The following is a 26,712-nucleotide window of genomic DNA, read 5'->3' as shown; positions in this document are numbered from 1 at the left end:
AACATTTTTGACATGCGTTTTTCTGGATTTTGTTGTTGTTATTCTGTCTCTCACTGTTCAAATAAACCTACCATTAAAATTACAGACCGATCAATTCTTTATAAGTGGGCAAACGTACAAAATCAGCAGGGGATCAAATACTTTTCCCCCCCACTGTACATACACCTTAGCCAAGTACATTTTAACTCAGTTTTTCACAATTCCTGACATTTAATCCTTGTAAGAATTCCCTGTCTTAGGTCAGTTAGGATCATCACTTTATTTTAAGAATGTGAAATGTCAGAATAATAATAGAGAGAATGATTTATTCCATCTTTTATTTCTTTCATCACATTACCAGTGGGTCAGAAGTTTACATATACTCAATTAGTATTTGGTAGCATTGCCTTTAAATTGTTTAACTTGGGTCAAATGTTTCAGGTAGCCTTCCACAAGCTTCCCACAATAAGTTGGGGGAACTTTGTCCCATTCCTCCTGACAGAGCTCGTGTAACTGAGTCAGGTTTGTAGGCCTCCTTGCTCACACACACACTTTTTCAGTTCTGCCCAACAAATGTTCTATGGGATTGAGGTCAGGGCTTTGTGATGGCCACTCCAATACCTTGACATTGTTGTCATTAAGCCATTTTGCCACAACTTTGGAAGTATGCTTGGGGTCATTTTCCATTTCGAAGACACATTTGCGACCAAGCTTTAACTTCCTGACTGATGTCTTGAGATGTTGTTTCAATATATCCACATAATTTTACTTCCTCATGATGCCATCTATTTTGTGAAGTGCACCAGTCCCTCCTGCAGCAAAGCACCCCCACAACATGATGCTGCCACCCCCGTGCTTCACGGTTGGGATGGTGTTCTTCGGCTTGCAAGCCTCCCCCTTTTTCCTCCAAACATAACAATGGTCATTATGGCCAAACAGTTCTATTTTCGTTTTATCAGACCAGAGGACATTACTCAAAAAAGTAAGATCTTTGTCCCCATGTGCAGTTGCAAACCGTAGTCTGGCTTTTTAATGGTGGTTTTAGAGCAGTGGCTTCTTCCTAACCTTCAGCTTATGTCAATATAGGACTCGTTTTACTGTGGATATATATACTTTTGTACTTGCTTCCTCCAGCATCTTCACAAGGTCCTTTGCTGTTGTTCTGGGGTTGATTTGCACTTTTCGCACCAAAGTACGCTCATCTCTAGGAGACAGAATGCGTCTCCTTCCTGAGTGGCATGACGGCTGAGCAGGTCCCATGGTGTTTATACTTGCGTACTATTGTTTGTACACATGAACGTGGTACCTTCAGGCGTTTGGAAATTGCTCCCAAGGATGAACCAGACTTGTAGAGGTCTACAATTATTTTTCTGAGGTCTTGGCTGATTTCTTTTGATTTTCTCATGATGTCAAGCAAAGAGTCACTGCGTTTGAAGGTAGGCCTTGAAATACATCCACAGGTACACCTCCAATTGACTAAAATTATGTCAATTAGCCTATCAGAAGCTTCTAAAACCATGACATAATTTTCAACTTAGTGTTTGTAAACTTCTGACCCACTGGAATTGTGATACAGTGAATTATAAGTGAAATAATGTGTCTGTAAACAATTGTTGGAAAAATTATTTGTGTCATGCACAAGGTAGATGTCCTAACCGACTTGACAAAACTATAAATTGTTAACAAGAAATTTGAGGAGTGGTTGAAAAACTAGTTTTAATGACTCCAACCTAAGTCTATGTAAACTTCCGACTTCAACTGTATGTATTTATTGGGACAGTAAAGCTTAAACTTTTAATTTGACTATATACTCCAGCATTTTAGATTTGAGATCAAATGTTTTACATGAGGGCGGCAGTACATAATGTCGCCTTTTTATTTCAGGGTATTTTCATACATATCTGTTTAACCGTTTAGAACTAAAAGCACTTTATGAATCTAATCCCTCCATTTGAAGGTATCATGAGTATTTGGACAAATTCACTCGTGGTGCATTCAATTTAGTTAATAGTTTAGTACTTGGTCCCATACTCCTAGCACACAATAACTACATCAAGCTTGTGGATCTACAAACTTGTTGGATGCATTTGCAGTTTTGGTTGTGTTTCAGATTATGTTGCGCTCAATATAAATTAATGGTAAATTCTATATTGTGTAATTTTGGAGTCACTGTTATTGTAATGAGAATAGAATATGTTTCTGAACACTACATTTAATGTGGATGCTACCATGATTACAGATAATCATGAATGAATCGTGAATGAATGAGAAAGTTACAGAGGCATATGTAGAATATCAATAACCCAGGTAGATTGTTGCTTAAAGTTATGGACAAAAGAGAAGTAGTTGACATTTCCTATGTTATATCTTCCTTTCTATTTTCACACATCCCATAAGTCCATTCAAGGCCATGTATTCATGGCTACTACCTTCACAAGGTAAGGGTCCTCTGTGTTTAGCAAACAATACAAAGCACTTTACCTGAGACATGCAAAGGAAAATGCTTCAACAAGATACTATATCACTCTTTTCCTTTCACCCTGATGGTTGTCTAAATGGTAGTGTTTGTTAATCATCAACTTGTTATTGTACATTTTCTTTGTGTGCTTATTAGATTTTAGACTGACATCTCAACATCTGTAATTTTGGAGTCTTTTTCATGACTTCAATCAAAGTGTAATTTCTCTGGCATATTGCCACGCTTTTTGATTGTTTACAACATTTATAATTCAAATGCAAAGGCGTATGTATTTCTCAATCTACACGCCTGACACTGAAATGGGGCAGTTGAAAGGCTCTATCATTTGCATTAGCTTTATGCACTTAAAGCTAGAATCCTTAATTGAAACAATAACAAAGCGGCCACTCCTCTTCTGTTTTGGTAAAAAGCTGAGGGATGGGCCTGGAGAAATGTTACCTACTCTCAAATTCATAGACCGAGCTATGGATGTAAGGACTGACCATCCATGATATCAAAATTGGAGTATGAACCATGTTTTGAGGCTATACAGTGTTTGTTTACTTGTACTTTTTTTATGTAGCATGTAGCATCTAAGGATTCTAGCTTTAACCGATGACCTCAACATATTCTACTATCACACAATACAAATGTGTACATTTTCTGTTTCATGTAATCTCTGTGTTGGCACATTAAAGTGATGGTAAAGTACTGACTCTACTAATACAATTCATAAAGTCAGTCATACAAGTATACTTGATCTCAATGAAGGCTCAGGTATGTGTTGGGTTGTGTATGTTGTGTTCAGCAGCTTTATGGATGACCCATTCTATTGGCTGATGTGATGTTTATGTTTTGTAGAATAAAAGCTATTGGTATCTTCAGTCCCCTCTTGCATTGTGCTGCGATCAGTAGCCTGCAAGGTGTAATTACTGCTCCAGTAAAGAAAGCACAGCTGTAATGGGTTACTTGATGGCATTCTGCAGTGCCACTAACACTTAGGATGATACCGTACAACTCAAATATGATCCAATCTCTTTTTTAAACTGCATCATAGCAGCCTTAATATTGATTGGAGCAGCAGTGCAGTTTAAATAACTCCGCAAATTGATTTCCAGAGCACCAGTAATCATTTTGCTTTCATTTAAATCTGGCCGAAGATTCCTTTTTGAAGAGTCTTTGTTCAAGTAAATAAGGGCTGAATCAATCGCTGGAATTTAAATGATAGGGAGCACTGCAATTCGATGTGGTGGAAAACTGAACGGGTCGAGCATAACATTACCCACAGACAGGCTACAAATGTTTTAACAATATGTATACTGTATATATTTTAAGCTTGCATTAAATTGCCCCTCCCTGCTGCACATAACAAGCTTCCCTTCCCTCTGTCACAATGGGATTTATGGATGATTTAAAATGACGTCGTTAACCCTGTTACTTTATTTAGCATTAATAGACACTTACTATATATTTTTTATTGAACCTCTTGAGATGGGAAAACATGTTTTTTTTTATTAAGTTGAACATGTGCTCTTTATGACAGAATGTAAACATTTTGTAAAATAAAGCGTTTTTACTCTACTCAAGGCACCTAAGTTTCTGTCTACACTAGTTTCCCGCTGATACACACAATTAGTTGAGTCCATTCCCCAGAGAAGGCCTTAGACACTGCTGTGTCTTATCTAAACCTGTGCATGCAACGTCTTATCCAGAGTGACTTACAGTAGTGAGTGCATACTTTTTGCATACTTTTTCATACTGCTCCCCCTAATGCATGCAGCTCTAACCAATCCAGACAGATGTGAGGTTGTTATTTAAGGTATATATGGCATCAATGTAAATGACTGAAAATGTAAATGACTACTCTAATGGAAAAATGTAAATGAAGGCCGTCCACCAACGCTCTCTGTGTGATTTTTATTTACAGTATGTTTAAAAAAAAATCACACACAATTTCTAAATTTGCTACATAAGACCGAATCAAGCCAGTTGGTCACATATATGGATGAACAAACTGTCTTATAAAAGCGTCACATTTATAAATCCAATCAGTAAACTCATTTGTGTGGTCCTCTGTTTATTTTGAATACAGACTCTCCTTGTTATCTCTGGTGTAATGACATGTCAGGTGAAAACATTCAACATTCTGCTCTTGCTTTTATCACCCTTTTCTAAATAACGGACATGTCAAACCACAGCGAGGATGTTTTTAATTAAAGCATTTGACTAGTTCGCCCTATCAGTTTATTAAGCACTCCAAACAGAAGTTATCTATATGCCTGGAGGACGACACATTTCTTCTGTTTTGTGAAGGGATGTAACTGCTCAGTCAGCTCAGATGTGTCATTTTTATTGTGTTTTGATTGAGGCAGAAATTAATTAATGACTCTACAAGGTGTTGAAAGCATTCCGCAGGGATGCTGGCCCATGTTGACTCCAATGCTTCCCACAGTTGTGTCAAGTTGGCTGGATGTCCTTGGGTGGTGGACCATTCTTGATACACGCAGGCAAATTTGGTGTGAAAAACACAGCAGGGTTGCAGTTCTTGACATACTCAAACCGGTGCGCCTGGTACCTACTACCATACCCCGTTCAAAGGCACTTAAATATTTTATCTTGCCCATTCACCCTCTGAATGGTACACATACACAATCCATATCTTGTCTCATTGCTTAAAAATCATTATTTAACCTGTCTCCTCCCCTTGATCTACACTGATTGAAGTGGATTTAACAAGTGACATGAATAAGGGATCATAGCTTTCACCTGGTTTCACCTGGTCAGTCTATGTCTTGGAAAGAGCAGGTGTTTCTAATGTTTTGTAAACTCTGTGTTTGGTGAATATAATCATAGATAGGGAATCACTGGTGCAACATCATGTAAGGAAATGCATGTATTCCTTTCACTATGCTGAATTTTACAGTGCCTTCATTGTAAAATGTACACATTGCAGAGTAACAAATCCTGTTCAAAAGACTGATACGCAATGATTTAGAGCTTAAATCAATTTATCACAATTTAGTCTGGAATTATTTATATTATGATGAAAAAGAGTTGCGAAGGGTTATTGGAGTCTGTCTGTTGCCTTGGCAAGTCATTTAACCCTCCTGTTGTGTTCCGGTCGAATTGGACCAATTTACAAGTTCTCTCTGAAAAATGTAGTTCATTTAATCTGATTGTCATAAGGTTCCATGACTTTGTCCATACAGGGCATCTGAACACACAAAATATAATTTGATGATTTTCATAAAATGTTTGATGTTTTATTTAACTTTTGTACACCTGTGGTGTTCCTGGTCAAAAATGACCGGTCAGTAGAAATGAATGGGTGAGACAACAATTAGTGTATAAAATTGAGTTCAGGCACATGCCCATTCATCAGATGGACACACTTCCTCTCCCAGACCCCCAAATGCATGTGTGTTTGAGCACACACCTCACTCCCCTTCTTGGCTTCCATGGCAACCCCCACAGGAACCTTTCCCCAATAGAATCTTTCTCCCACGGGAAACACATCTGTTGGCATTCTCACAAACAATTGCAACATTGTTTCAATAAATAATATAACTTTTCTCGCAGCTCTGGTATATAAAGCTTTTTTGAGGCCTTGCTCACAATTCAATCTGTGGCAGCACAAGGACCAAATTATATACTGTATGTGAGGCTCTTGATCATTTCATTGATCATGACACTGGTGGCGAGGGGAGAGAGGCCAGGAAACTGACAGTGAAAATACAATAGAGGAGGAAGTGTCAGAAGTTGAAGACAACACAGAATATGATCCAGACCAAGGGAAGACCAATGTGGAACAATCCAGTGATGAGGAAGAGGGCCCTGCTGAGGTTGTTGTTACATTCCGGTCAAAGAATGGGAATTTGTCCTGGTTTCATCCCCACCCGAGAGGAGAGGTCAACCTAAAATGTTATCAGGATGACCCCAGGGCCAACGAAATACGCCATATCCCGGGTTGATGACATAAAATCCTGCTTCGAACTGTTCCTGACAGAGTCAATCGAAACTATAGTGATAAACTGTCAAGGCTGTTTGAAGGATCGGACCAAAATGCAGCGTGTTCGTAGTTCCACATATTTATTAAACGTGAAACTGAATGCAATACACTTAAATACTTGAATATACAAAAACAACAAACTGTGAAGCAGAGAGGACAACACACTACCCAAAAGATAATAACCCACAAACAACAATGAGAAAAAACACTACTTAAATATGATCTCTAATCAGAGGCAATGAGGATCAGCTGCCTCCAATTAGAGATCAACCCCAAACAATCCCAACATAAATTGACAAACTAGAACTTAAACATAGAAATAGAAAACATAGATCAACCCAAAACACCCCCTGTCACGCCCTGCCCTACTCTACTATAGAAAATGACATCTTACTAGGGTCAGGACATGACATAAACATGACCAACTTGGAGGGGAGACGCGTTTACAAAGACAACTGGAAGGAGGTAGACCGGACAGACGTCCAAGAAGACGTGGGTCTCTTGATTTTGGCCGGTGTGGACAGATCCAGAAACTAATCTACCACCAGTTTATGGGATCCAGAGTCTGGTCGGACAATTTTTCATGCCACTATGTCACTCCAGACATTTCATGTGTTGTCACGGGTGATTCGCTTCGACAACCGTGATACAAGACCAGGCCGCGTCAACAAGACAAGCTGGCAGCAATCAGAGAGGTTTGGCACAAGTGGGTGGACCGCCTGCCACTCATCTATAGCCCAAGTCCACGCACATGCAACAACCACCATGTATTGTCCAACATGTGCATGAGAACACACAAAATGTAACCACCATTGATTGACAGATTGTGAACATTTTAATGTTTTTGTTATTGTTAGTACTACTGTTATTATTACTGTTCTTTAATGTGTTCAGACATTCATTTTGTAATATGGTAAAGTTTTCATGTGTAGTTTTGGGCCTATGTCCTTTCTTTACTAATAAGATCATACCGGTCAGTGCTAGCTGTGCCACCAGAGATTCTGGGTTCGAGCCCAGGCTCTGTCGCAGCCGGCCGCGACCGGGAGGCCCAGCGTCGTCCGGGTTAGGGGAGGGTTTGGCTGGCAGGGATATCCTTGTCTCATCGCGCACTAGTGACTCCTGTGTCGGGCCGGGTGCAGTGCACGCTGACCAGGTCGCCAGGTGTACGGTGTTTCCTCCGACACATTGGTGCGGCTGGCTTCCGGGTTGGATGTGCATTGTGTCAAGAAGCAGTGCGGCTTGGTTGGGTTGTGTTTCGGAGGACGCATGGCTCTCGACCTTCACCTCTCCCGAGTCCGTACGGGAGTTGCAGCGATGAGACAAGACTGTAACTACCAATTGGATACCACGAAATTGGGGAGACAAAAGGGGTAAAAAAAAAAGAAAAGAAAAAGAAGACCATCACAAATCCATTACCACAGGAAAAGTCAACAGACGCCTCGGTTAGTATCTGTGCCTGCCTAATAGTGCATATGTATGTTCTGATTACCTTCGCACGCACGCATGCACACACACACACACACACACACTACTGCCTTTATCATTTACATATTACATAATGAGAATACCAAAAGGAAAGGCCCATGATACTAATATTGTAAATATATAATATTTACATACACTGGAAGTTCTACTATGTTTGAATCCCCGAGCTGACAAGGTACAAATCTGTCATTCTGCCCCTGAGCAAGGCAGTTAACCCACTGTTCCCCGGGCGCCGAAGACGTGGATGTCGATTAAGGCAGCCCCCCCACACTTCTCTGATTCAGAGGGGTTGGGTTAAATGTGGAAGACACATTTCAGTTTAAGGCATTCAGTTGTACAACTGACTAGGTTTCCCCCTTCCCCTTTCCCTTTATATCGAGTGCTGAACTTGTATGAGAAACCCTCAGTTGTTATCACTATTTCTGCAGCCTATACTAGGACAGCTCTTAATTCCAAAAGCACTTGTGTACATTGCAGTAGGATATTGCTTTCATCTGGGTTTTTCCTTTGGTCATGGCCATTTTGAGTTACTGAGTGAAATTAAATACTTGATGTGCATTATTAATGTATTTGTACGCTGGTGCAGTGTTGTGGTTCCATAAATGAGAAGTGAACCAGGATCCATTTTAATACCACTAATGAGTTGGTAAACCGCGGTCAAAAATTGGATTCCCTTCACATTTTGATTTGCTTTACCTCCATTTTACTCCTCACACATACATACAAGTGCAAAGTATTGTCAAATTAGTACTACATTTATTTGATTGAACACCAATTCATGTACTTTATTTCTGGACAGTGTTGGAAGGGAATCCAATTTTCCTGGGAATGTAATAACAATAGTAATGTATGGGTGTCTGGGTTTGAGAGCGGCAGAGTTCAATATTGTATTTTCCTCCTTCTAAAGCAAGCCATTACTACCCTACAAATGGTTCATTTCCAGTCCAGTGATAACTTTGCCCTTTTACAAGATTACCAGCAGATAACCTGCCTGTCTTCTACAGCAGCCATCAGGTAAAATATTGCTTTGTTAGGACAGAGTGCGTTTTCCTCTTTTATGTGTGCTTCCCCTTCTCTGAGAATAAGAGCTCTTCACAAATACACAAAATGCACTCTAGCACAGACAGTTCTGCTGCTACTGTATTGCATTGGGTTTTTCTTACGTCTCATGCTTTAATTCTTTATTGTAACATCTAGAAATCCCTTTGGATCAATTGCAGTCATTCAACACTGTATGGTGCATCAGAACATTATTATTTTCCCAACGATAACAACATAGAGGTTTCCTTGGTGATCACAGACATTACATGGTAATAGACGGGCTGCACATATTCAATATTATATTCAATATTACAAAATGACTAAGGACAACATATTAGTTGACGTCAAAATCCCATTCAAAGATAGCACACAATAATACATCAATATGTCACAACTTTCTCAATGATCACAGTCATCACACAGGTTCCAGTATAGACATAGATTACATTACGACAAGGTGTGGTTTCCCTGCATCTCAGATCACCGACTGGACGGACCAATGACAGAATCACAGGATATCACATATCTACACAGAAACCTGCAGTGGAAATCTGTCAAATGGGATTATCATCAAAGAAAACGAAATACAAATTGTTACCACTTGAAACAGAACTGCAAAATAGTGTTATTGATAACTGTGGGCTGACTTCCTTTTATAAAAGTTCATATTGTTACTAATAGCCTACAGTTCAATTGCCAACTGAATACTAGTACAAAGTCCCTGTATTCACAGTTCCTTCATGGGAGCATGATAGGATAGGATTAATAGGATGAAGTTGAATGTCCCTGTGGGGAAAAGTGTCTTATAAACACAGTACTGCTGTGTACAAAATAGATACTGTACACACTCAGCATACTACATACATTGCACGTTAACCCTGTCATACACATTGGGAGCATGACTGTCTGATGGGGGCACCACTTCCCGCTGAGCTGAGAGAGAGCCCAGATTCATGGAACTAGGGCTGAGGGATGGGGCTGGGCTAGGGCTCCTGACTCAGTGCTCAGCCACAGTGACAGGCAGCATGTTGTGTACTAGTAGGTCTCTGGAGGACTGAGACCGATGATTACACTCAGGGTCCAGTCTCAGACTCACACTGCCGTCAGCCATGACAGAGTTCAACCTGAAGACCCGATTGTTTGGCCGGATGGCCACAATGAACTGCCTCTTAAAGGTCTCACTCAGCACGATGTAGAGGTATGGGTTGACGCAGCTGTTAGCGTAACCCATGCTGATGGCAATGTTGTAGACATAGAGGAAGGCAAAGCTGGGCCTCTGAACCCCCAGGTGGGCCAGCTGCAGGATGTAGTACGGAGCCCAGCAGATGAAGAAGGCCAGGCATATAGCCACAGCCATACGGGTCACCTTATGTGTACGTACTCTCAAGCTGCTCTGGGGCAGGGGGGCCACCGTGGCAGACATGTTCTGGAGGATCTTGAAGAACACCACGCAGATGACGACCAGAGGCAGGGCGAAGGCCAGCACAAACTGGTAGAGGGTAAACCAGTAGGTGTCAGTGGCTGGATTGGGAAGCAGGAGGCCACAGCCCACTGAGCCGTCCCCTCGGGGCATAAGGCCAGCATACATCCACACGGGAGTGATGGAGACCAGGGAGAGCACCCACACCAGCCCCACCGCAGCCCCCAGCGGATGGGATGGACCGTGGCCAGGTAGCGGTCCAGAGTCATGACGGTGAGGATGTAGGTGCTCACTATCTGGCTGTTGGAGTCCAGGGCGGTTATGACCATGCACGTGATGTCACTAAAGCACCAGGAACCGTTGCCCAGGAGCTGGTGGATGAGGAAGGGCATGCCCAGGAGGAGGGGGGGTCCACTAAAGACAAGCTGAAGATGAAGATGTCCGGCACTGTCTGCTACGCTCGGAACTTGGTCTTCTTCACAATGGTGTAGATGACAATGCAGTTGCCAATAATCCCAAAGAAGCAGATGACACCGAAAATGCTGGGCATTAGGACGTTGTGGTAGGGCACATAATTTTCTGTAAGTATGACAGGAAAATTACATTCAGTCTCATGTTGCAGTGTCATTCAGACAGGTGTTCGCTTGCATACAGTAAGTCTTGATTTTTACTAACAGTATAATGTCACTCCTGGCTGCTACATCACAAAGATCAAAGACTCCAAACTAATCCTCAGAGATGGGAGCTGTCAACTCATGTGGTGCTGATATTCATGGATAATTATAAACTGGGTGGTTCAAGCCCTGAATGCAGTTGTATATCAGATGGTATCCCAGGGGAATGACAGAACATGTATTTTTGCTGTTTTAATTACGTTGGTAACCAGTTTAAAATAGCAATAAGGCACCTTGGGGTTTGTAGTATTTGGCCATATACCACACCTCGGCCCTTGTTTAATTAAACCACGCGTTTACATTTAATAATTTCATTCAAATGTAAAGTAAAAGTCATAGGACTAAATTCCCAGGATAACATTGAATTCATTAACATGGAGTTTACATTATAACATTCATGCATGAAATCAGGAAAATCACAGGCTACCTGCTGGACTTTCGGGTGAGTTGTATGATGGGAGAGACGTCTGAGACCAGTTCTCATTCGATACATTTTCGAAGTCCATTTCGAAGTTAGACAAAGCTCAACAAAAGGATGGGCTCTGAATGAAAAATGATGTGAAAACAGGCAAATAACGTAGGCCTAATTACCATCAGAGTAGACTATAGAAATAAATATTCAGTCATCAGTAGGCTATACTATTATTGTACTGCTTGGCTACTGTCAATAAAACCCACTGCATGCTCAAACAGATGCAGTCGAATAGTGAAAAGTATTATTTCATAGTGGCAAGAATTGTTGTAATGACATCAAAATATATTCGGGAAATTCCTTGTCCTCATCACAGTCTCAAAAATATAAAACAATGCAAAAATAATAATAATAATACTTCTCAGGTGAAACATTTGTAACTACTCAACATTCTTTACAACCCGAATTGTAAACATCTTAGACCCAAAGAAAGGCACGGGCGCCCTTGTCTATGCTGTGCACTGTAATTATTGGTGATGAACCAGGCTCCAATTATTCTAGTACATCAATTAATCAATCAATCAAAGTGGAGACGGGGTGAATTTGTACAAACTGACCTTTTCCTGCTCCTATTTCTGTAGCCTCTCCTCAAAATCCAATTGGTCTTCTTCTATCTTTACACCAGTAGTGTTGCTAATCAAAGCACTCCATCACACAAGAATACTTCTTGAAAGAGAGCCTGTGAGGTTTACAGTGATGTGCCTTGCCAACATTTCATATGGTGGCTTCGCATCCTACCCTATATGGTAGAGAAAAAGAGGAGGGGTACATAGAGACACGTAGTGACAACTGATTTTACATCGTAGCAATAATAGGCTATGTGTGATACCAGTTAGTAAGTGCCTGAGTGCACAATTAACACAGCGCCACTGTCAAGATTGATGCCCGTTTGTGATGGCACTGTTTGTTGGATTGACAACAACTAAGGGGAAAAAAAACGTGCCACAAGGATAGGGGGACATTGACAATACTTCTAAATGTTCGCTATTTGTATTCCAATCATTAATTTCCTTGCCTTTCGTCCCATGACACCATGGTGTAAGCGTTGTTATTTTGTGTGTAGACCGTAGTGGACACCATTTGCCACTAGGTGACGCACTTTCCTATGTTTTCACCATCTAACTTGCTATGTAACAGAAATGTGTTTTAAATAGTACAACAGTTTAATCTATATTGCCTATTGCAGCATCAGGCATACCAAAGTTATGTGACAGACAGAGATACATATATTTTCGCTGTACTTTTCTTTCGCTGTACATTTTTTTTAGAGCAATGCAACCATAGAATTTATGCAGCTAGTTATCAGGTGAAAGTATCGCGATAGATGGTCCAGTGGATCGCAAGCGAGACCCTTGGGCTGGTCAGACACCCTGCTCACAGCGCGAGGCAGGAGCCGAAGCAGCAGCAGCACCCGAAGCATCTGGAAGGAAGCGGAAATAAACGTCGCTGGCTAGTTTGGGTTTAAGCAAAAACAGACGTATTTTGTACATTTACCTCCACTAACAAAACAATAAAGGGTGGATTCTAAACAATAAGGACATTTGATCAAGCAAGAAGTTTACATTTCACAGCTAAACTGGCGGGTGAGTTTTTGTCTCGTTCTACAGAATACGAAGCAAAGGCTAGCCAGCCAGCCAGCCAGCTACAGTACCCGCTAGCATACGAAAGTATTTTCTTCGTTTTTTGCTTTGGTTAGGCATATTAGCTAGCTACAGTACTATAGCTATCTGCTTGCCATGCAGTTTTTCCTAGAAACGACGAATTCACATGCATAACTGTACACAAACATTTTAACCTGGATATTAAACAAATAACTATTAGCTAAATAGGTTGGTGTTTTTTTATGTGTGTTTGTTGTTACTAGTAGCTAGCTAAATAACCGGCTAGCTTTTTCGTTTTGGCTAGTTGCTAGCTAACGTTAGCTTCCTCTTTCAGATGTCTAGCGTTTGAACTGGCTCATAGCTCTAATTCAAAACAGCTGAAAACGGTGTTTCACAATACAACCAAAATAAGTGAATTTAGCTACTGTAACACTAGTGCAAATGTAGTAGAATTGGCTATATCACTGGCCCTAATGTGGGTACCTAACGTTAGTTAGTTAACTGACTTGCCTACAAGTGGAAGCTCTGTCACAGATGGAAACAAACTGATAACGAGAGTTGCCAGAAAGCCTCCCATAAACTTGAATGATCAAATAATAACCTAGAAAGATGTTAACCAACTAGCTAGCTAGTCACTTAATATAACGTACTTCGCATGGTTGGTAAGTAAGCCTGGGTAGTGACCTACGTAGCGGAAAGTATCGAATTGATGCAGAAATTGTATATTCCAGTGCGGGTTTTGATTGTTGTGTGTGTGTATCAAGCAGGCTAAGAAATGTTTAGTAAACAACGAATCTGATTGGAGAGATAGTAAACCACTTCGTATGAGGCATGTTGCACTACAACAAGTAATGTTAGCTACAGACTTTAGCGCTCTCCCATTCCTTGACCCAACAATGGCCTGTCAAATATTGGCCAACCACTAGTGTGGATTTAATTCTGACATTGGTACAGTTCGTTTTGCATTGCCAGGTGGGTTGAGATTTCACTTAAGGACCAATGGAATGGTCTAAAATTAATATACTCCGTCCAGCCATGCAAAATGAACACCACCCATCTCACTGCCGTTTGGTTTGTTTCTTATCAGCAGCATCAAATGTATCAAGTGCACACCCGAGAGATGTCAACTGTCTGCCTTCATCTCTTTTTAGAAGAACATCTGTCAATTTCAGTCCCATCATCATAGTGGTCGACCGACACAACATCCAGACATAAACAGAGACGCTAGATATTAATTTGTGGCATGTTTCTCCTTTTTATGCAGATACCTTCTGTGAGCTTTATGTGAGGATCCAGCCCTAAAGGAACGGGTCATAGACGGGAGGAGCGACTCGGAGCAAGCAACCGATCACGGAATTCTTGAACTGTGTTTTTTATATTGACACTACTGGTCTCCACACATCAACGACAGGGAATAAAACAGCATTCACCCTGACTGACTCTAACAAGTACCCTAAACCCACGGTTATACACAGTTATCCAACAACCAGTACCATGGAGGCAATTGCCAAATACGATTTCAAAGCCACTGCTGACGACGAGTTAAGTTTTAAACGTGGGGAAGTTCTAAAGGTAGGATGAGTGCATTTTTTTATCTTCAAATTAATTAATTGCAAGGCTTGGTAACTGCTAGTTATCTGCTTTAAAGGATTGTATAATTCACCTGATCGAAGGTTGTTAATGTACTTGTATTTTTACCGGCACATCAAATTGCTGTTCTGGGAGCATATGCCCCTCAATTGTCAAGAAAAATTACATTTGAATTACACAAACAAGTTTTTCTATTGTAAACCAGGTACAATAAAATGTTTGTCATGGAAAATCTCAAAGACCTTATCGCCCCACGTCTGGTAAATAACAGTAACACAACAGTTTATTTGTCAGAGTTGTTGCCTTCTGCAATGTTCCTCTTTGCACTTTCTTTCCTCAGCCTTTTCTTCACACACAGTATAGTATCGGTATCTAAAGCTACACCTTATTCAATGAATAAGCCAACATCACAGTACGTTCAATACAAGGTTTAGGCCTAGTAGAGTGATAGGGCTCCACGCAGGGAACACAAGGTCTTTGCGGATGGGTTTATTTCACTGTATTGAAATGCCAATCCTGCAACTTCTCTAATCTTACACAACCTGGGGCCAATGGATCACTTCAGACAGCCATCTTACTCAAAGCCTCACTCTCAGGCTCCCTGAAAAGAGCTCAGTCCATTTTCAGAGCTTGATCATCACAGGACTGCAAGATATTAGGGGGGGGGAAATGATATGCAAGTGCTCTGGGATTTAAATGTAATCATCATAATCCCTCTGAATGTCAATGGGTTTTAGGTAAAGGGGGTAAATTTACCGCCTAAGCACACCAGCTATCATATGTTTTATCTGATTTCCGTGTCAAACGATTATGTGTATGTGTAGCAAATGGAGCTAAACCTCGCCCTTGACTAGCAACTACATGTTTGTAAGATTCTGTACACTTTAAATCCTTTGAACTATTTATGGCATTCTGTGGTGTTTTGTGTGGCTATTAGCAGTCGGTACACCCCATCAGAATGCCTCATGCACTATTTGTGTATTAATGTCATGGATGAATGTCAACAGAGATGTTTCCCCCTCTGGGACACTTGATGAACATAACACACCAGTGCAAACCGTCCCTGTTCTTACACCATAATAGCGGTGTGTGTTGACAGGCAACAGGTACCCACCCGCCTCGCATGCAGTTGGAGAGGACACTGCTGTTGAAACAGTATCAGTAGTCATCTCCCACTTATTTTTAAAACCCACCCAGTCTCTTCAACATGAGTCACACTCAGAAAATATGTTCTTGGGTAGCTCAATTATGGGTTTTAAAGCATAGTTAAGTAATGCTTAAAGCTAGTTAAGCACAGTGGTCTCTTACACAAGACCCCTATAACCACAGAAACACAATACTCTTCATTTCAATTCTAATGTTATTTGTCACATGTGCCGAATACAAGTGTAGACCTTTTTTTTTCTTCACCTTTATTTAACCAGGTAGGCCAGTTTTGAACAAGTTCTCATTTACAACTGCGACCTGGCCAAGATAAAGCAAAGCAGTGTGACACAAACAACAGAGTTACACCTTACTGTGAAATGCTTACCTACAATGCAGTTCAATAGAGTTAATAAAATATTTACTAAATAAATTAAAGGGAAAAAATTCAATGAAAAGTAACACAATAAACTAACTATGAGGCTATATACAAGGGGGGCCGGTACCGAGTCAATGTGCGGGGTACAGGTTAGTCGAGGTAATTTGTACATGTAGGTAAGGGTAAAGTGACCATGCGTAGATAATAAACAGCGAGTAGCAGCAGTGTAAAAGGGTGGGGGTGTCAATGTAAATTGTCTGGGTGGCCATTTGATCAATTGTTCAGCAGTCTTATGGCTTGAGGGTAGAAGCTGTTAAGGAGCCTGGACCTAAACTTGATGTTCCGGTACCTCTTTTCGTGCGGTAGCAGAGAGAACAGTCTATGACTTGGGTGACTGGAGTCTTTGACAATTTTTTTAGGCCTTCCTCTGACATGCCTAGTATTTAGGTCCTGAATGGCAGGAAGCTTGGCCCCAGTGATGTACTGAGCCGTACGCAGTACCCTCTGTAGCTTTAGGACAGGTCCAACGCTGGGGTGACAAGGAATAGGCTAGCCAGAGAGATACTCCCGTCCCTCCTAGCCTCAGATGCCAACGTGGTGCTGGGCCCCTGTGATCCGACATCCCCTTCGCCCCCAGCAGCACCGAGCTCTGCATAAATATTAATCAGAGAGCGAGGCGGCGAGCAGCTCGATGGCAGAACGCAAAACCTGCAGCACAGTGTGACTCTAAAATTCCTGCAGGAGTTGCGTAAGCCGCAGGCTAGACCGCCACGCGCCCACATGGCCTCGGCACCATCATCGACAGAGATCAGAGAAAGACTCGTGGAATACTGGTGTGAGCGAAGAGCCAGAATTAATTTTGATTGCATGGGCATCTAAAAAACATGTACTTGAAAGGTTCTCCCCCCAACAGTTTAATTTCAGCCCTCATCTAAGTGCTAACTTTGTAATAAGTAGGTCCTGCCATATGAGAACACGTCTCATTATATCTGTGGTAGAAATGTTTAAATGGCCTTGTCCATTCTGCCTCCCTTCATCCAGCCCTTCGTATGTGTCAGTAAGATCTTGAGTTCTCTCATGCCTCTTGAATATCATTACTTATAAATATGAAAAGGATTGTATGCAGACTAGGTGCAGTCAACTTTGCTTTTTAGTCTCTGGCAATGTATGAATTCATTTTGGCCTGTTTTTTGTCTTCGTACGTGGTTCGCTATGGGGTTTTGAAGAGGCCTTATCTCACCAGGGGGCTCTGGGGGAGAGAGGGCTCAGAAAGTAGAGCTACATATAAGGGTTCTTATGAAATTTGCATATCAGGAAGAAAAAAAATCGCAGCCAGAATCATTAGTGTTACTCTGAAAGAAGTTAACTTCTAGAAGTAGACAGCACGCTACCCAGAGTGAAATGTTTGTTGATTGGGCGATTCAGACAGTCTGTTTTTTACCCTTCCAAATCCATTTTTAATACTTGATCACATAAGATCCTCAACACGGAGAAGAACATTGTCAGCCTGTCTACCTTGCAGAGGCATGAGTTTGAATGTGAAAGGAGTATGCACTACCAGAGCATGGGGAGGTCTAGGGTTCATTGTCCTAGAGAATGTCTTTAAGTAAGTGCTTTTGGCTAGCCCCTCCTCCTGCTCTGTCCCTGGAACCTTGCATCTCATAATCCTGTCTCTGTGTGCTGCCTTTGTTCTTTGGCTGACATGTTTTGGATTCATTTTCTAGGAATCACCAGGGGGTCCTCAGAAGAATGATTGGGGCTTCTCACTTACGGGTGAATCCCATTTGAATTCAATCACTTTGACAGCATCCCTTTTTATTTAAACAACATTTTCCATACATGTTTGCCCTATTTGCATACCCCACCGCACCATGAGACATCCATGTCTTCATTACTGGAAAAGATAAGTAGTTGAGTTTGATATCATCTAAATCTCCAGGGGTGCGGTACTACTATGACTGACCGTGTAAAACAACACATTTCACTGCATCTGTCCAGTGTGTGACAATAAAAACCTATAAACAGGGTTGTCAAACTATTTAATAATTTAACATTTTTTTTTAAATAATACTAAATATAAATGCAACAATTTCTAAGATTTTACTGAGTTACAGTTCATAAGGTAACCACTCAATTGAAATAAATAAATTAGGCCCTAATCTATGGATTTCACATGACTGGGAATACAGATATGCATCTGTTGGTCACAGACACCTTAAAAAAAAAGATAGGCGTGAATCAGACCACCATTTGCCTCATGCAGTGCGACACCTCTCCTTTGCAGAGAGATGATCAGGCTGTTGATTGTGGCCTGTGGAATTTTGTCCCACTCCTCTTCAATGGCTACGTGAAGTTGCTGGATTTTGGCGGGAACTGGAACACGCTGTCATACACGTCAATCCAGAGCATCCCAAACTTGTTCAATGGGTGGCATGTCTTGTGAGTATGCAGGTCATGGAAGAGCTGGGACATTTTCAGCTTCCAGGAATTGTGTACAGATCCTTGCGACATGGGGCTGTGCATTATCAAGCTGAAATATTAGGTTTTTGCATGACAATGAGCCTCAGGATCTCGTCACGGTATCTCTGTGCATTCAAATTGCCATTGATAAAATGCAATAGTGTTCGTTGTCCGTAGCTAATGCCTGCCCATACCATAATCCACCATGGGGCACTCTGTTCACAATGTTGACATTCCTGCAGTCAGCATGCCAATTGTACGATCCCTCAATTTGAGACATCTGTGGCATTGTGTTGTGTGACAAAACGGCACATTTTAGTGTGGCCTTTTTATTGTCCCCAGCACAAGTTGTACCTGTGTGATGATCATGCTGTTTAATCAGCTTCTTGATATGCCACACTTGTCAGATGGATGGATTATCTTGGCAAAGGATAAATGCTCACTAACAGGGATGAAATACAAATTTGTGCACCAACATTTTTGAGAAATAAGCATTTTGTGCGCATGGAAAATTTCTTGGATCTTTTATTTCAGCCAATGATACATGGGACCAATACTTTACATGTTGCGTTTATATTTTTGTTGTGTAATAATTTTTTTAAAAAAAACCTTTTAACGCCTATCTAAAAAACGTAAACATTTTATTTTTAAAATATCCGCTTATGTTATAGCTTAGACCAGGGCTGCCCAACCTTCTTCCTAGAGATCTACAGTCCTGTGGGTTTTCAGTCCTACCCTAATTTAACACACCTGGTTATACTTATTAGCTGCTCAACAAGACCTTAACTAGCTGAATCAGATATGCTAAATTAGGGTTGGACTGAACCTACAGGACAGTAGATCCCCAGGAAGAGGGTTTGGCACCCTATTTTATATCTGAGGATTTTGTGTTGTGTCCACCATCGGTTGAGACACGCTCTTGGATACAGGGTGGGTTTCGTTTCAATTATAGAAATATAATTAATAGAATGGACCTATCCCTTCATACCACTGCAATTTAGCTGGTACACATTTTACATTTACATTTTAGTAATTTAGCAGACGCTCTTATCCAGAGCGACTTACAGTAGTGAATGCATACATTTCATGCATAAAAAAAAAAATGTTGTACTGGCCCCCCGTGGGAATCGAACCCACAACCCTGGCGTTGCACACACCATGCTCTACCAACTGAGCCACAGGGAAGCCGTTGCAATTGATATTTTAACTTTTTTAAACGTTTAACTTCTACCAAAAAGATGTCCATTCTACCAAAAATATGCGTTTTTAGATCATTGACATTTTAAGGTTAAAAGACAATGTTGAATTTTTTTTTTTATGAAATCACGGAATTATAAAATAGGTAGACAACCCTGTTTGTCAACTTTTTTTAAATGATATCAATCTCAACCGTTTATCTTTTCCAGTGATGAAGACATGGATGTTTCATAGTATGGCTGGGTATACAAAATAGGTGAACTTTAAGCACGTTTCTGTTGAAGGTTTTTGCATTCATGTCCAAGAAGTAACTTTCTGTGCAGTTCTGCAACGGGTAAATATGAATGGAAGGTTTTGTTTAAATAAAGAGGTGTGCTGTCAAAAAGTGATTGAATTCAAATGGATTTATTACCCTTTCATCATAATTGCCTTTGTTATGGGAATGAGTGCAGGGGGTGAGCTGACTGGGAAAGAGGGGTCATTAACAGAACAGTGCCGAGCAAGCTCCACATTCGGAGACGGGATGGTCGCCCTATTTAGAGCAACACCCCCCAGAACAGCAGTTTTTCTGCAGTAGCAGTGACTTGCCAATGTCACTCACTGAGGTTTTCCCTTCAGAGTCGTTCACAGAAATAGAGGGGAGACAGAATCTGAAATGGGGAGGCGGTGCTTGGTTGATGGCTACCTCATCTGGCACCACCAGGTTTGAGGGGAACCGTAGTCCGTTCACTTGACAAGTCTCCCTTTCTCCAACTATCACTCTTAATTTCTTACCCCCCCCTTCCTCACTCTACTGATAGCAGGGCGTATGTCTGAATGTTCTCCCCTCCAGATTACTCTTCTGTGGGACATGACAGAACATGCCCATATTCTCTCTCCATCCCCCATAATGCCCACAGGCGCCTCACATCGTGGCATGTTTAGCATGTAGGCTAAACCACGAAATGAAGCTGAGCGCACCAGCTTCCGTGTGATGGACTATTTTCGGCTGCTTTTGTTTAGCAAGTTTTTTTTGGGGGGGGCGTGTATTGGTGAGGCATAACTTTAATTGACTGCAATGCAAATGCCATTGCAGAGTTTACTACATGTGCAATGCACATACGATGATGTCTAAGATTGTGTTTTCAGTCTTTGCCATCCGCCTAAACATTGAAGGCCGCTTGGAGCAACCACTATTTGCTAAAATGGGTTTTTCTTCAGACCAATTGTTCCCCTGAGGTAAGGTAATCATCAAAGAGTACCGAGCATAACTGGATTATTACACTTAAAAAGATTAATCCAGGGGTTGTGTTCTGCCTTTTGGCAAGCTGCCGTTCCATATCATTGTGACTGTTTGAGGTTGGCCGCTTTCTATTTGAGGAGAGTGGGATTTGTCCTTTTTAGGTTTGGCCTGCTCCCAAACTAGCAGGGCTGAGAGTCACTAGTTGCAAGGTAGAGTTGGTCACATTTTAAATGGCCTGCTACATGGCTAGTGCTCAAGATGGACCTTTTTTGTCTGCCTTATGTCTCAAACAGCAGTGTGATCATTTCTGTGTACAGAACAATCACTTCAGATAGTCGACTTATTGTATGACTGGTTCTACGGCACAGAAAGGAAATTAACACATAAATAGGCCTGGTGTGAATCTTAACCTCAACTCCTCCAAATAGCCTGTTTTAATGGATAATAATTTGGTGGGTGCTTTGTCATTGGTTGGTTTTGTCTGTCAAAGTTGGCACTTGCTGGCCAAGACTGCTGCTTCCATTCAGTCTGGACATTTTGATATGTGATAGAGCATCAGTCAGTTTAATTTTAGGGTATCATATCAGACAGCTGTCAGTGTGATATTTTAAAAATGGGAAGGGAAACTAGGTAGCTCAGCCATTCTGTTTCCAAAGTCTGTGCAGTTTTATGCAAATTGTCATGTTCACATACTGTAGAGTAGACTGAGTAGTCTTGTGATTGATTGACAAAGGTCTAGCCTACGCCTACATACCTACATTAATCTATTTGAAGGTATTTATCATGATAATGTGTAACTTTCACCTCTTTAAAGCTTAGTATCTGTTTCTTCTGTCTACTGAATTATTAAACCCAGTTTAGTTTGCATGCAGGGTATTGCATTCAATAATCCATCCAAGATTGAGTATCAGTGTCTGAGGCACGCTTCTCTCAACATCTATCTCCAGTACTGCCTGCTAGTGCTAAGCCTAAGCATCTCTGCTTTCGAGACAAGGGTCTCTCTCACGAGAGGATGGCCTGTGTTGAGGCTTTGTTTATTCAAAGTCGCCTTAAGTGCACCGGCATGGAGAAATGTGGTGTTTGTATTCTATTTTCTATCCCCCCTCCACCACACAGGAGCATCTGTTGAGCCCTTGTTTCACACAATGTGTCGTCTCTGTGTCACCTCTCTCTCGGTGTGTCACTGTTAGTCTCTGGGTGGCTGAAGCCTAGACTGTAAGAGTCTCTGTCCTCTGAACAAGATTGTGAGTTGGCCCTCTCAAACCAGAAGCTTTGCTGTCATGTCAGTGCCTACAGTCTGGTGGTGTAGCTGATGAAAGAAAGGGTTGTATATGTCAGTGATTGATAAACTGTATGTCAATCACGGGATATCAACTGAAGGCCTCTTCAAGTTGAAATAGGATTCTTAATCCAAACAGTTGCGAAGATGGTTAGCGACTAGCTGGTGCCACACAGCAATTTATTTCAACCTCCGCCTGCTTTTAGAAAAGACCCTTTACATAACTAAAGCTCCACCATCGATGGTATGAAAGGGGTGGGATTGGAATGTAACATGCATTAATCGCCTCATGCTGCTGCTGCTGTGTAAGCCTTTTGTTGTGTTTCATAAACATGACAATGTATTTTTACAGAAATATAAATCATTCTATAATCCAGATTCAAAAGATCGACTCTGTGAAATCAAGATATCTTTAACCCTCTTTCCCTCAGTATTCAGTCAGAAGGTTCTGTGTGTGAATATGACAGCAGTCACTTTGGATTATTAGTTTGCGTTACTGATTTCTCTCGCTAGAATGCAATGTCTGGTTGAATAATTAAGGTGCACTAAAGCCCATGCTATTTGTATTTCTTGGAGCTGGTCATGATTTTTACATGTTTCCTGAAGGCCATTATTGTCTTATTACGTGGTGCTCTTGGGAGCTCTTTCCATTGCCTGAAAAGAGGGAAGTAAGACATAAACTGGTTCTATTTCTAGAACTGACAAAAAGTCAGTGTTTTTACCATGATTGAGCTGTTGGAAAGTTTGGTGGAAATTAGTCTGTGCATGCATTTTGTGTGTGAATGTATATGTAGCCTATTTGTGATCTCTTTGATGTTACCCTTTCAATGTGTTTCCCTTCATGTGTTTTCTGAGAGAGACTGTAAGAACACTGCTGACCTGCAAAATGACTTACATTTTTTTTCCTTAATTAACCAAACCCTGACCCTAACCCTTAACCTAATTTGAACAAATTCTGAAATTAAATATCGGTTTGCAGGTCAGAAGTGACCGCATAGCTTTTTCAGTGTTTTCTGTGTGATGAGTGGTTATAGCCACTCATGTGACCTGCCTTTGATTCTGACCACAGTGGGGATGTGTGCAGTGTGTGGTCCTGTTGGTTTCACATTGTGTTGAGCATTCAGGTTGCACTGTTCCTCGGCCTCTACCTCTGACTCACACAGCTGATTGACCAGCCAGGGCTCTTCTAATTTGCAGCCCTGAGTCACACACCAAAATGTATCCCTCTTATTTGTTACACGCACAGACTAAGCGGACAATCACATTCTGACAGCAACAATGGCTCAAATGATCCTACAAAAAAAAGGCTTTTTTTCTACTCTTTTTTTTTTCTCGCTCTGTTTAGCTTACTAAGAGTTTTCTCAGGTGCTTGATGGTAGTCTTGGCCCTGAATTATACTGTCTACATTAGGCTAACTGTAACTGAAGAACATGTACCTCATATAGACATCTTTGTCTGTGTGTGTGGTGTTGCACAATGTTTTTTTCTGCTTATCAGTAAATGGCGTACACAACAGAGCTGTAACTCCTACCTTCCTGTTTTTATTAAACATACATTTTAAAGCTGTTAGATACTCCTTAGTTTGTGTAGAGTTTCTTTACATATTAACCTAAATAGTCAAGTGTTAATAGAATAATCTTAGCCCACACTAAAATGTACGTAGCGAATATGAAAAATATCTGGTTAATTTTTTCTTCACATTGTGCTGATTGGCTTAGTTTCACAGTGTGTCATGTGATTTTGCATCAGCGTTATGAAGGGGAAGGAACTCATTTTAGTTTTGGGGGGTTTCAAAAAATTCTCCTTTGGGTTAGGGTTTAAAATGATACTCTAATCTCAATATGACGAGATCTGCTTGACAGTTGTCATTTTACATCTCAGTTGGAAAGGAGGCCTATTATATCTCATGCCGTTATGGGATTGGAATCAAAAGATGGGGCCTCTGCCTCTGACAATGGAACTTAAGGCCCCCTATTCTTTATGCTCTTGGCTAGTTCTCCTTTGAGAAGCATGAATGCAGCCAGTGATTTTTCAGATCTATTTGTACAGCAAAAGACAGCCCTCTATTTGAGAACCAGAGTGCCATTATAATGCGGCCAATTCCATATTGTAGAAGCAGTGAGCTGTAAATCTCCTTTTTTATCTGCCCTATATGTTTTTCCTATGGGCACCTCAAGTCAGTCATGCCATATGGCAGGGCAGCCAATACCTCATTACTGTGCTCTTCTAGCACAACGGAAGCTAAGGCTACATGAGCCATGATGCCAGATGCATCCAGTCAGTGTATGTCGTGAAATAAAAATGTTACTCATTTTTAAAGTCATTTTATAGTTTTTAGGCTATACTGTACATTTACTCACCCATCTCAAATCATCCACCGTTACAAAAAACTCCTGAGGGGAATAGCCTAGTAGTGTTTAGGTTTGTGACTTGAGTAACTTCTTGTGTCGTGTATTACATAGGAGCCTCATTTCTAAACGTTGCATACATTTCTGCGTGCGCCATGTCTGACAAGTCTGCGTGTGTACAAAAATATTGAGATTGATAAACTTGGAGCATGCCATACATTTATGATTTTTACCCCTTTTTCTCCAAAATTTTGTGGAATCCAATTGTCTCATCGCTGCAACTCCCGTACGGACTCGGGAGAGGCAAAGGTTGAGAGCCGTGCGTCCTCCTAAACACAACCCAACCAAGCCGCACTGCTTCTTGACACAATGCACATCCAACCCGGAAGCCAGCCGCACCAATGTGTCGGAGGAAACACCGTACACCTGGCGACCTGGTCAGCGTGCACTGCGCCCGGCCCGCCACAGGAGTCGCTAGTGCGCGATGAGACAAGGATATCCCTGCCGGCCAAACCCTCCCCTAACCCGGACGACGCTGGGCCAATTGTGTGCTGCTCCATGTGCCTCCCGGTCGCGGCCGGCTGCGACAGAGCCTGGGCTCGAACCCAGAATCTCTGGTGGCGCAGCAACACTGTGATGCAGTGCCTTAGACCTCTGAGCCACTCGGGAGGCCCCGCGCATGCCATACATACTCATGTTTCACTTATAAACCAGACCTGCACCGTGAATGAACAATAAAACTGACTGGAAAATGTCCTCCATTCACCTTTTATGGTGACAATAACGCACTTTATTTGCTGTATAATTTGGCACTTTTGAATTAGGCCATGGCAGTTTGGTAAAAAAAAGCAGCAATTGCGTTTTTGATCACATTTCTGTAGATGTGTGGGCAGAATGTTCTGCAGACAACATGCATCCTGCCTGTGCATATTTTGAAACATTGGTTGTATGTTGGAATCAATTTAAATGTAGGCTACAGTCCACACTTCTATACAAACAACGAGTTGTTAAATATTTTGTTTATCAATAAATTGTTTCCATGTCCTGCCTTGGTATAGGCTCTGATATTAAATAGGTTTATGATGTCATGCTCCTATCGCACAGCAATACTGTAGCCTACCCATACTGTCAAATATTTTACATAAGCTACCGGTCTATTTACTGTGTTGGCAGAATGTTAATGTATGCTGTATTTAGAAAAGGACTGTGACGACAGTTTCTGAAAGAGAATATAATGGCAAATTGTTGTTCACCTGTTAAATTCGTCTGTAGGCTATAAACTGCGCTGCCTGTGGAATCACGTACAGCAGAACTTGAAATGCATGGCTTTTCTATTCACTTATGTTCAATTGAATGAGTGATGTGCATGGTAGTTTGTTGTATTCAGGAATATGAACCCATCACGGCCAGAAAAGGTGAGGAATTTATTCTGTTATGAGTCCTATGTCGAATTATTTTAGATTACAAAAATATAAAACACTAGAGCTGTATTCGAATGCTCATACTAACTGCACTAACTGTACTATTTGTGACTTTAAATTGAGTATGTAGTATGCTTATAGGTCATAGTATGGATATAGTTAGTATGCCAAAAGTTCCCGGATGTTGACCTAAATTCGCCAAAATACGAAGTATGCGAGCAGTGGACACTGCGTGCTTTTAGGGCCCATAATGCGATTCTTCAGAAAATGGGCATGCTAGCCAGTTAGCTTGGGTGCTTGACTGCCGTGAGGTCAGAACGCCCGGATCAACCCTACTCCTCAGCCAGAGCATCCAGTGTGCGCTCTGAACGCTCCGAGAACGATACGCTCTGAATTTACAAATGGACAATCTGACAATGCTCTGGATTTACGAACGCCCAGAGCGCACTCTGGCACTTGAGATTGAATTTAGGAACACACCCGAAATCGTAAAATGTTTAGCTAGTAATTTCTTATGCTAGCAAGAGGTTGCAT

General features: G+C 41.3%; 1 protein-coding gene and 1 pseudogene across 1 annotated transcript in view; one reads left to right on the top strand and one right to left on the bottom strand.

Annotated features, from left to right (window-relative positions):
- Positions 1-9,844: 9,844 nt before the first annotated feature.
- Positions 9,845-11,046, bottom strand: LOC106607071 (melanin-concentrating hormone receptor 1-like; annotated as a pseudogene).
- Positions 11,047-12,862: 1,816 nt separating this feature from the next.
- LOC106607067 (growth factor receptor-bound protein 2) overlaps positions 12,863-26,712 on the top strand; it is a 44,865-nt gene continuing 31,015 nt past the window's right edge. The window contains exons 1-2 of the mRNA XM_014203643.2: positions 12,863-13,121; positions 14,404-14,711. Coding sequence (XP_014059118.1) covers positions 14,634-14,711 — 78 coding nt within the window. The 5' untranslated portion in view covers positions 12,863-13,121; positions 14,404-14,633. The remainder of the gene's footprint in view (positions 13,122-14,403; positions 14,712-26,712) is intronic.

This window comes from Salmo salar, chromosome ssa06 (assembly GCF_905237065.1).
Source record: "Salmo salar chromosome ssa06, Ssal_v3.1, whole genome shotgun sequence".
Classification (NCBI taxonomy): domain Eukaryota; kingdom Metazoa; phylum Chordata; class Actinopteri; order Salmoniformes; family Salmonidae; genus Salmo; species Salmo salar.
Note: the sequence above shows the minus strand (reverse complement) of the source record. Positions and strands in the feature narration are given on the sequence as shown.